The 12,047-nt window shown below is 43.8% G+C and overlaps 1 protein-coding gene across 2 annotated transcripts in view; it reads right to left on the minus strand.

Annotated features, from left to right (window-relative positions):
- Positions 1-999: 999 nt before the first annotated feature.
- LOC110496644 (HEPACAM family member 2) overlaps positions 1,000-12,047 on the minus strand; it is a 53,169-nt gene continuing 42,121 nt past the window's right edge. For both annotated transcript variants that reach the window (XM_036953421.2, XM_090209193.1), the window contains exons 2-9: positions 10,025-10,384; positions 9,470-9,754; positions 4,202-4,501; positions 3,183-3,311; positions 2,654-2,675; positions 2,512-2,546; positions 2,029-2,102; positions 1,000-1,823 (exon numbers count right to left, since the gene is read on the minus strand). In XM_036953421.2, coding sequence (XP_036809316.2) covers positions 1,689-1,823; positions 2,029-2,102; positions 2,512-2,546; positions 2,654-2,675; positions 3,183-3,311; positions 4,202-4,501; positions 9,470-9,754; positions 10,025-10,202 — 1,158 coding nt within the window. In that variant the 5' untranslated portion in view covers positions 10,203-10,384 and the 3' untranslated portion in view covers positions 1,000-1,688. The remainder of the gene's footprint in view (positions 1,824-2,028; positions 2,103-2,511; positions 2,547-2,653; positions 2,676-3,182; positions 3,312-4,201; positions 4,502-9,469; positions 9,755-10,024; positions 10,385-12,047) is intronic.

A 12,047-nucleotide genomic window follows, 5' to 3' on the forward strand; every position in this document is an offset into this window, starting at 1 on the left:
CATTCCTGTGGCTACTGCCGTTCCTGTGGCTACTGTCATTCCCGTGGCTTTCCAGAATTGTAAAGTAGAAGGTTAACTATACAATTTGACTTCAAGGTGTCTCCTGCAACCTCACCTGAACATAGTAATGACAATAGTAGGCTACTTACTGTAAGTGATGTGGTCTTTTGGTTAGAGACAATTGTCATAAGGCCATAAATAGGTGTGTGTGTGTGTGTGTGTGGTAGTAGCCTATCACATAATGCAGCATGTTGATCATGTAGCCTATCTTCCTACAACTCATTCATTAAATAGGATAGTAATTGAATTGCTACAGGCATGTTTAAAAAATCATGGGGTTAATTGAAGGGCTCTTAGAACACATCATCTCAAGCACCAAACACTATTAGGCCTACCTGGTCCAGTAAAGCCTGGTTTAAAACAACACAACCTAATCTAGTTCCTGCTTAATGACGCTCCAGTATTTCCCTGTCAAATGAAGGTGAGGAGAGGTGCTGACTCCAGGCACCAGTGCTGTTTGTCATGCAGTTGTATTGAGTGGATCCTCCCGTAAAACATACAGAGAGACAGATGGACTTCCTAACAGGAGCCGACATCATAAAATACACTCTGAATGCAGAATGCATTTGGTCAATATTATAACAAACTCTCCAGTACTTACTGGGGATAAACTAACACACTTGACACAGCTAAAGATGTTCTTGCAGTTGGTCTGCTTTTACCCGAGTCATGAATCTGAATTAAGATTCTCTCTCTCTCTCCATCTCCCACCTCGCCACTCTCCCTCTCTCTTCCTCACACACACACACACACACACACTATTTGAGACTATGAGTCAGCAGGGGCAGATGGAAGGCACAGTGCCACATGCTGAACCCTCCTTCTGTCACTCCCTCTCTCTAACCACACCACACCAGACCTGTCTAGACCAGATCACACCAGACCAGGCCTATCACATCATATTTAATTATGGAAAGATGCTGCTCTCTTTGAGTCTAATCAAATTGTTATACATCTTTATTAAAATCCAAAAAGCACATATCTGTATCAGGAAACTGTACGATACATTGCAGACAGGCAACAGCACACCTGGCATTTCAACCTCCGATGGAGTGTATTTGACAATGTCAAGATAAAAAATGCTACATCAGAAAGAGAGGACCATCATCCGTTTAATTGGAAATAAATAGGACTTATTCAGTAAAACAAAATGTAATTTCTTGAAGAAAAAGAAAGTAATAGCATGCACTGTAGAATAGATGTATTTACATGCTAAAAAATTATGTTTGACAACACAGCCATCAGACAGTATCTCGCTTGCAATGTGATAATTCATTCATACTTGCCCACTTGCCCACTTCCAGAGAGAGAGAGCTTGAAATAGCACAAGAGAAAAATACAGTATATCTTATTCACACATTAAAGCTCTTTGGATTCATCCATTGATGAATAATGTCCATGGGATTTCAGAGAAGTGATTGGGACTTTGGTGAAGGTATGTACACTTGTCAGGAGGAAAACCTCACTGGAGTTCATTTACACAATGTTTACAATGTTTACTGTGTCCCAAATGGCACCCTATTCCCTATCTAGAAATAGGGCTTCGGTCAAAAATAGTGCATTATACAGAGAATATGGTTCCACTTGGGGACTCAGAAAGTATCTTTAATAATATTCTGGTCTCTTAGTTAGGCTTCACACTGCTTCAACAGCAGACTTTGGTTAGCCAGGGTGGGAGTTTCAGGGATGTGCCGAATGACATCATAGATGGTGGTATGCAAATCCTGGACAGACTCTAGGTGTGCCAGAGATCTGCTTGATGCCTGGGAAATGAAAACAAACACATTTAGGGACACTACATGTTATAGCAAACGGAGGGGTTGGGAATAGAACCTGGGTTGCACGCGTTAAAGGAAAACATGTTACGCATTCCTCCAATAGGGTTAACCCCTATGGGGGGATTGAGTGAGACAACAGAAAACTAGGACTTTTGTACCAAGCTGCATTGTTGCAAGACATACAACATACCTGTGTAGATTCCATTTTCCCAGGTATAGAGACAAACTCATAGATGCCAAAGTCTTCAGTTGCATCCTCATGACCTGCAAGTACAATGTAGTTAATAGTTTATATCTTCACCTGTCAATGTTCTATTCTCTCTCCACTTACTTCCTGTTTCTTGTTCCCAGTAGACTATTTGATTTAGTACGTGTCACTTTTGGTTTGGGGAAAACCGAATACTGCCCCACCACAGTTAAATGTATTGAACTCAGTCCACTAAAGCACAGATGAATCCAACTGAAATGTGAAGAGATTATCAACCAAGCTAATGGACAAATATGTCTGCACAAGTCAAACAAGTATGATTACTGTAATTGTTCTATGCTGGTGAACCTTTTATGAAGAGTATTGTTTGTCTAAGGCTATGTCCACGACACTGCCTAACAACAGGCAGGAATGTAAGGCTATAAGGTATAAAGTAAACAGTACAGCCGGAGAGAGGGGACTTACCTGAACAGTGTGGGCGCTTCGGTTCAGTCAAAGGTCTGCATGGTAGAGGCAAATAAACTTGAATTAAACCCATTTACTGGATGTAGGCTACCTAGACAGAGGTCTTAATTCATGTGTAAGCCGGGATCAGTAATGTTCTTACCTGTTATAGATGTTCATGAGAACTGTAAAAGACACAAGATAAGATGATACTTAAGATGATACTTTTTGCTCTTCATCAATAACACAAATGATATAGAGAGTCATGCTCTTCATCAATAACACAAATGATATAGAGAGTCATGCTCTTCATCAATAACACAAATGATAGTCATGCTCTTCATCAATAACAGAAATTATATAGAGAGTCATGCTCTTCATCAATAACACAAATTATATAGAGAGTCATGCTCTTCATCAATAACACAAATGATATAGAGAGTCATGCTCTTCATCAATAACACAAATTATATAGAGAGTCATGCTCTTCATCAATAACAGAAATGATATAGAGAGTCAGAAGATATTTTCTCCTATATCCTGTTTCAGTTTGACATAGCATTTGCAGATCATTTACATTTACTGTACTGTGATCAAACTTTAAAATCTAGTGTCTACAGTAGGAGTGTGTGTTCTGTGGTCACAGTTGCTGCTGTCACCCTGAGACTTATGAAGAGGGCCGTAACATCTACCTCTCTTGGGATGATGACAGGTCTTTATGAAGTAGACCAGTAACATACAGCCAGTAATGAACAGACAGGACAGAGTGATGGCAGCCAGAGGAGAGAATGAGTTGCTCTCCTGGACATATCTCTCCTTTCCTACAAATAAAAGAGAATAACTCTACATTCAGAATAACATTTTAAAACTTAGACAGAGCCGATTTCCCAGACACAGATTAAGCCTAATCCTGGACTAAAAAACTAGCTACTGTATTTAATAGAGATTTTCTAAATGCTTTTTAGTCATGGACTAGGCTTAATCTGTGACTGAGAAACAGGCCCTGCAGGTATTGTGACTAAATGCTACACATTGGGGAATAGAGTCCAAGCTAAGAGTAAACTTGTCAACTCAGACCTGGTGGACAGTTAGTAAGTTTAGTTTGTTCATAACATTTTTAGATACTTCTCAATAGATTGTATTTTCAACAATGTCACTTGCTATACAGTAGCCAAGATTGTGTGTATGTTTGCCCATTTGGAGATTGAAACCACCTACACATAGAAACTCCACACATGCAGTAAAACGTGGTCAACAATGAGACCAGCTGTTATTTTTCTCTGTTTACTCTCCTATGGAGCCAGTGGACTTTTACACAGGCCAGGCACATAGCAACTGAGAAGAAATACAATATTTATGATTCACTGTGTGTAGGTGAATTACCTGGTTCTGTTCTGAAGGTACCTTTATTTTGGACTATCTGCATTCAAGGCTACTGCTCACATTTAGAAAAGGTTATAGTATATACACCATTTAGGTTTCAAATGTCAGTAACATTTGTCCCTTTGTCCCTCTGACAGCACACCTCATCTTCTCCTCTTCCTCGCCTTGGTACTTTATGGCATGATAAGGTGCACAGTGGCTACCCAGACCTGATTCTCAGTCCCACCTACGCTACGTCAGCAACCCAGGCCAGAGTGTGTGTGTGTGTGTTCCCAGTCCCTCCTTCATTCCCTCCAGCACACCAGGACAGCAGCCCAGCTCTACCCACCTGTCCCCAGGCTGGCCACCACCAGGGTGAACTGGGTCTCATCCTGCTTCTGGGTCACATTGTTATACGCCCTGCACAGGAACTCCTCGGCCTGGGCCAGCTTGTATGAGGTGACCTCCAGGCGCAGTCCCACAGTGAGGACCTCAGTGGCGTTGTTGGTCTTAGAGATCCACATACAGCTGTTGGGAGGGTTGGAGTCGGCCTGACAGTCGAAGAACACCAGCTCACCAGGGTTCACTGTGAAGACCTCCCCGGTCCTCAGGCCATGGTCAGACTTTACAGCCAGATTGTAAGGACCATCTGGAAGATATCAGAGGGGCTCATGTTGTCACAAACACTATAATCAACTTCAAACTCTATTGGGACTGTGGCAAACCTAGGATCCGTTGGCAGCTAAGATGAATTGTTTTATCATCAATAATTCAGAATCTCATTAACTGAGTAAACATGTCGTCCTATTGTAAGGCTGCTTTTGGCCCTTCACTAAAATTCAAAAACCACTCACACATCTGAGCTATCTTTGTTTCAGGTGCGTGGTAACAGTAGAGTAATATGAGAAAAAGAAGAAGCCCACACACTGCTCTTGCTAGTGTCACTACTCTTTATTAAGCTTTACGCTGCTACAAATCAGGTTACAAGACATAGAGTGGTTTCACTGCTACAGGGACGAGTGGTAGTCCAGGTCTTCTCACGTCCTTTAGCTGAACAGGTGGCAATTACTGTATTTTGATTTATTTTTGCCATCAGAGTGTCGGCCTGAAGCAACGCCATATGGCCGGCCGCTCAAACATTCAGGTTCTAGCGAAGGCGTTTCAACCTCCGATGGAGTGTATTTGACAATGTCAAGATAAAAAATGCTACATCAGAAAGAGAGGACCATCATCCGTTTAATTGGAAATAAATAGGACTTATTCAGTAAAACAAAATGTAATTTCTTGAAGAAAAAGAAAGTAATAGCATGCACTGTAGAATAGATGTATTTACATGCTAAAAAATTATGTTTGACAACACAACGCCTTTGTGAAATGGCCGTCGTATATTGAAAACAAAGCTGACATTAGAGCTGTGTGCCTCAGTTGCTAGGATATGCTACTAGTCACTGTGGTCATCACATTAGCTTGCACATCGGGTTTGTTGATATGAAAACAAACTGGACGTATTAGATGGGGGCCTATAATGAAACCTCATATCCTCAAAAATGATAATGGCAACGTGATACTGAAATGGCTTAGGGAAGTGCTTCTCAAAGTCGGGCCTAGGGATCATTGGGGTCCTCCTTAGTAAGATGAAGAATAACCATGTATCAACGAAATAACATCTGTAAATTATTTGTAATTATCTTCTCTCAGTTTCTGCCTGTCTCTGCAATTCCAACTTGAAGTGTGTTGTCAGCAGCCATCAGCGTAATATACTCATTTATATAACTGCTGATAGAAATACACAATAGGATAATAAACTCTACCTGTATGAGCAATAATGTAGAAGATAGTCATGTAACGTGATATTACAGCAACAGTGCCTTGCGAAAGTATTCGGCCCCCTTGAACTTTGCGACCTTTTGCCACATTTCAGGCTTCAAACATAAAGATATAAAACTGTATTTTTTTGTGAAGAATCAACAACAAGTGGGACACAATCATGAAGTGGAACGACATTTATTGGATATTTCAAACTTTTTTAACAAATCAAAAACTGAAAAATTGGGCGTGCAAAATTATTCGGCCCCCTTAAGTTAATACTTTGTAGCGCCACCTTTTGCTGCGATTACAGCTCTAAGTCACTTGGGGTATGTCTCTATCAGTTTTGCACATCGAGAGACTGACATTTTTTCCCATTCCTCCTTGCAAAACAGCTCGAGCTCAGTGAGGTTGGATGGAGAGCATTTGTGAACAGCAGTTTTCAGTTCTTTCCACAGATTCTCGATTGGATTCAGGTCTGGACTTTGACTTGGCCATTCTAACACCTGGATATGTTATTTTTGAACCATTCCATTGTAGATTTTGCTTTATGTTTTGGATCATTGTCTTGTTGGAAGACAAATCTCCGTCCCAGTCTCAGGTCTTTTGCAGACTCCATCAGGTTTTCTTCCAGAATGGTCCTGTATTTGGCTCCATCCATCTTCCCATCAATTTTAACCATCTTCCCTGTCCCTGCTGAAGAAAAGCAGGCCCAAACCATGATGCTGCCACCACCATGTTTGACAGTGGGGATGGTGTGTTCAGCTGTGTTGCTTTTACGCCAAACATAACGTTTTGCATTGTTGCCAAAAAGTTCAATTTTGGTTTCATCTGACCAGAGCACCTTCTTCCACATGTTTGGTGTGTCTCCCAGGTGGCTTGTGGCAAACTTTAAACAACACTTTTTATGGATATCTTTAAGAAATGGCTTTCTTCTTGCCACTCTTCCATAAAGGCCAGATTTGTGCAATATACGACTGATTGTTGTCCTATGGACAGAGTCTCCCACCTCAGCTGTAGATCTCTGCAGTTCATCCAGAGTGATCATGGGCCTCTTGGCTGCATCTCTGATCAGTCTTCTCCTTGTATGAGCTGAAAGTTTAGAGGGATGGCCAGGTCTTGGTAGATTTGCAGTGGTCTGATACTCCTTCCATTTCAATATTATCGCTTGCACAGTGCTCCTTGGGATGTTAAAAGCTTGGGAAATCTTTTTGTATCCAAATCCGGCTTTAAACTTCTTCACAACAGTATCTCGGACCTGCCTGGTGTGTTCCTTGTTCTTCATGATGCTCTCTGCGCTTTTGACGGACCTCTGAGACTATCACAGTGCAGGTGCATTTATACGGAGACTTGATTACACACAGGTGGATTGTATTTATCATCATTAGTCATTTAGGTCAACATTGGATCATTCAGAGATCCTCACTGAACTTCTGGAGAGAGTTTGCTGCACTGAAAGTAAAGGGGCTGAATAATTTTGCACGCCCAATTTTTCAGTTTTTGATTTGTTAAAAAAGTTGGAAATATCCAATAAATGTCGTTCCACTTCATGATTGTGTCCCACTTGTTGTTGATTCTTCACAAAAAAATACAGTTTTATATCTTTATGTTTGAAGCCTGAAATGTGGCAAAAGGTCGCAAAGTTCAAGGGGGCCGAATACTTTCGCAAGGCACTCTACATGGGTGTTACATTAGATGTTAAGACAAAGAGGTCCCATCTAATGAATCCCTTTCCTCTGACTGCATCTATAAATACAACCATTGCGAACTGCATTTATCATCATGGAACTGTTTTGACGTACTGCAACATTTGTCGTCTTGTTGGAAGATAACATTTTCAACTGTAGGACGGGCTAGTGTCCAAACATATTATATGTCAACAACCTCCAACAATCTCCAAACCTGCCAGGACCAGCCTGGTTTCATTAACGCAACAGCATCACGATAGCGCTACTGCAACGATAGTATCGCCACAGAACACTGGACGTCTGTCAGACATGCAAATGCCATATCTGCACAGTGTGTGCCCAGGGGTGGGATGGATTTACATACTGAGATTACTCATAGAAGGCCAGGACGATGTAAAGTCTTTGTACTTCTTTAAAATGGGGAAAACAAAGTATGAGAAGTTGCCTTTAATTTCCTTCCCCAACCAACGGTGTGCTGTTTTAGACAGACCAACAGGGGTGTGCTGTTTTAGACAGACCAACAGGGGTGTGCTGTTTTAGACAGACCAACAGGGATGTGCTGTTTTAGACAGACCAACAGGGGTGTGCTGTTTTAGACAGACCAACAGGGGTGTGCTGTTTTAGACAGACGAACAGGGGTGTGCCGTTTTAGACAGACGAACAGGGGTGTGCTGTTTTAGACAGACCAACAGGGGTGTGCTGTTTTAGACAGACCAACAGGGGTGTGCTGTTTTAGACAGACCAACAGGGGTGTGCTGTTTTAGACAGACCAACAGGGGTGTGCTGTTTTAGACAGACCAACACGGGTGTGCTGTTTTAGACAGACCAACATGGGTGTGCTGTTTTAGACAGACCAACATGGGTGTGCTGTTTTAGACAGAACAACATGGGTGTGCTGTTTTAGACCAACAGGGGTGTGCTGTTTTAGACAGACCAACATGGGTGTGCTGTTTTAGACCAACAGGGCTGTGCTGTTTTAGACAGACCAACATGGGTGTGCTGTTTTAGACCAACAGGGGTGTGCTGTTTTAGACAGACCAACAGGGGTGTGCTGTTTTAGACAGACCAACATGGGTGTGCTGTTTTAGACAGACCAACACGGGTGTGCTGTTTTAGACAGACCAACATGGGTGTGCTGTTTTAGACAGACCAACATGGGTGTGCTGTTTTAGACAGACCAACAGTGGTGTGCTGTTCTAGACAGACCAACAGGGGTGTGCTGTTTTAGACAGACCAACAGGGGTGTGCTGTTTTAGACAGACCAACAGGGGTGTGCTGTTTTAGACAGACCAACAGGGGTGTGCTGTTTTAGACAGACCAACAGGGGTGTGCTGTTCTAGACAGACCAACAGGGGTGTGCTGTTTTAGACAGACCAACAGGGGTGTGCTGTTTTAGACAGACCAACAGGGGTGTGCTGTTTTAGACAGACCAACAGGGGTGTGCTGTTTTAGACCAATAGGGGTGTGCTGTTTTAGACAGACCAACAGGGGTGTGCTGTTTTAGACAGACCAACAGGGGTGTGCTGTTCTAGACAGACCAACAGTAGTGTGCTGTTTTAGACAGACCAACAGGGGTGTGCTGTTTTAGACAGACCAACAGGGGTGTGCTGTTCTAAACAGACCAACAGTAGTGTGCTGTTTTAGACAGACCAATATGGGTGTGCTGTTTTAGACCAACAGGTGTGTGCTGTTTTAGACAGACCAACAGGGGTGTGCTGTTTTAGACAGACCAATAGGGGTGTGCTGTTTTAGACCAACAGGGGTGTGCTGTTTTAGACAGACGGACAGGGGTGTGCTGTTTTAGACAGACAAACAGGGGTGTGCTGTTTTAGGCAGACCAACAGGGGTGTGCTGTTTTAAACAGACCAACAGGGGTGTGCTGTTTTAGACAGACCAACATGGGTGTGCTGTTTTAGAGAGACCAACAGGGTTGTGCTGTTTTAGACAGACCAACAGGGGTGTGCTGTTTTAGAGAGACCAACAGGGGTGTGCTGTTCTAGACAGACCAACAGTGGTGTGCTATTTTAGACAGACCAACAGGGGTGTGCTGTTTTAGACCAATAGGGGTGTGCTGTTTTAGACCAATAGGGGTGTGCTGTTTTAGACAGACCTACGGTACTTACAGAATACATTAAGGTCCAGGGTGTGGCTCTGTCTCTGGCTGATGTGGTTCTTGGCCAGGCAGCGGTACTGTCCAATGTCCTTCTTCCTCACAGGATTTATCACCAGAGTAGAGTTATCCTGTGAGAACTGATGGCGATCACTAGCATCTAGGGGCATGTTGTTCCTCAGCCACTGGTACTGAACCCTGGTCCCGTTCTCCACCCAGCAGGTCCACGTCACGTTCTCCTTGTCCTCAACAACTGTAGAAGATGGGGTCTTCCTGATAACAGGAGTGGACACGGGTACTGGAGAAGGGGAGAGATAGAACAGTGAGTATGCTGATGAAAGAAACAGTATTGTAATGCAGTCCGTTAAACAATTTACCGGAGAGGTCTTTAAGTCTTTCGAAGTACATGGCAATTGGATTGATGCAGCCAGGCCGAAATGTTCCATACATGCAACATTCCACAATGATCTGCCTATGTACACAACATATATAAGATGTATAGCTCGTCAATCAATGATGTAAAAATAGAGATTGACATAAGATTCTCTGGTGTTCACCACCAACTCACCATCTACAGTGACATGGATGGTCCTCTCGACTCTGACGAGCTCCTGTCTCTGGGGGAAGTGAATATCCAGGTCCAGGTGATAGTCCCCCTCCGCCGCCTCGTCCAGCCTGGGGATCAGGAGAGAGGCGTTGGGGGGCTGGAAAAAGAAGCGGTTCCTGTGTCTCATGGATGCCACCATGATGGCTGTGTGGTTGTGGAAGGTCACCAGGAGGGTTTTGGGGCCCCCCGGCCGGGTCTGGTACCAGCTGCCCTGGATCTCAACATCCTCATTTTGAAAGTGAGTCTCCACGGAGAGGAGGAGGGACTTCCCTTTGACGCCATTGAGCACGGACGGAACGTGGACGAACTCTGAGTTTACTTCTGAGGAGGGAGGGAAGGAAGGGGTGAGAGAGAGTATTATAGAGGAGGGTAGGAAGGGGTGAGAGAGAGTATTATAGAGGAGGTAAGGAAGGGGTGAGAGAGTATTACAGAGGAAGGAAGAGGTGAGAGTATTATAGAGGAGGGAAGGAAGGGGTGAGAGAGAGTATTATAGAGGAAGGAAGGGGTGAGAGAGAGTATTATAGAGGAGGTAAGGAAGGGGTGAGAGAGTATTATAGAGGAGAGAAGGAGGGGGTGAGAGAGTATTATAGAGGAGGGAAGGAAGGGGTGAGAGAGTATTATAGAGAAGGGAAGGAAGGGGTGAGAGACTATTATAGAGGAGGGAAGGAAGGGGTGAGAGAGAGTATTATAGAGGAGAGACGGAAGGGGTGAGAGAGTATCATAGAGGAGAGAAGGAAGGGGTGAGAGAGAGTATTATAGAGGAGGTAAGGAAGGGGTGAGAGAGTGTTATAGAGGAGGGAAGGGGTGAGAGAGTTATAGAGGAGGGAAGGAAGGGGTGAGAGAGAGTATTATAGAGGAAGGAAGCGGTGAGAGAGAGTATTATAGAGGAGAGAAGGAAGGGGTGAGAGAGAGTATTATAGAGCAAGGAAGGGGTGAGAGAGTATTATAGAGGAGGTAAGGAAGGGGTGAGAGAGAGTATTATAGAGGAGGGAAGGAAGGGGTGAGAGAGAGTATTATAGAGGAGGGAAGGAAGGGGTGAGAGAGTATTATAGAGGAGGGAAGGAAGGGGTGAGAGAGTATTATAGAGAAGGGAAGGAAGGGGTGAGAGACTATTATAGAGGAGGGAAGGAAGGGGTGAGAGAGAGTATTATAGAGGAGAGAAGGAAGGGGTGAGAGAGAGTATTATAGCGGAAGGAAGGGGTGAGAGAGTATTATAGAAGAGGTAAGGAAGGGGTGAGAGAGAGTATTATAGAGGAGGGAAGGAAGGGGTGAGAGAGAGTATTATAGAGGAGGGAAGGAAGGGGTGAGAGAGTATTATAGAGGAGGGAAGGAAGGGGTGAGAGAGTATTATAGAGGAGAGAAGGAAGGGGTGAGAGAGAGTATTATAGAGGAGAGAAGGAAGGGGTGAGAGAGAGTATTATAGCGGAAGGAAGGGGTGAGAGAGTATTATAGAAGACGTAAGGAAGGGGTGAGAGAGAGTATTATAGAGGAGAGAAGGAAGGGGTGAGAGAGAGTATTATAGAGGAGAGAAGGAAGGGGTGAGAGAGAGTATTATAGAGGAGAGAAGGAAGGGGTGAGAGAGAGTATTATAGAGGAGGGAAGGGGTGAGAGAGTTATAGAGGAGGGAAGGAAGGGGTGAGAGAGAGTATTATAGAGGAAGGAAGCGGTGAGAGAGAGTATTATAGAGGAGAGAAGGAAGGGGTGAGAGAGAGTATTATAGAGCAAGGAAGGGGTGAGAGAGTATTATAGAGGAGGGAAGGAAGGGGTGAGAGAGAGTATTATAGAGGAGGGAAGGAAGGGGTGAGAGAGTATTATAGAGGAAGGAAGGGGTGAGAGAGTATTATAGAGGAGGTAAGGAAGGGGTGAGAGAGTATTATAGAGGAGAGAAGGAAGGGGTGAGAGAGAGTATTATAGAGGAGGTAAGGAAGGGGTGAGAGAGTGTTATAGAGGAGGGAAGGGGTGAGAGAGTTATAGAGGAGGGAAG

Source organism: Oncorhynchus mykiss, chromosome 18, assembly GCF_057628025.1.
Source record: "Oncorhynchus mykiss isolate SJ-2025 chromosome 18, ASM5762802v1, whole genome shotgun sequence".
Taxonomy (NCBI): Eukaryota; Metazoa; Chordata; class Actinopteri; order Salmoniformes; family Salmonidae; genus Oncorhynchus; species Oncorhynchus mykiss.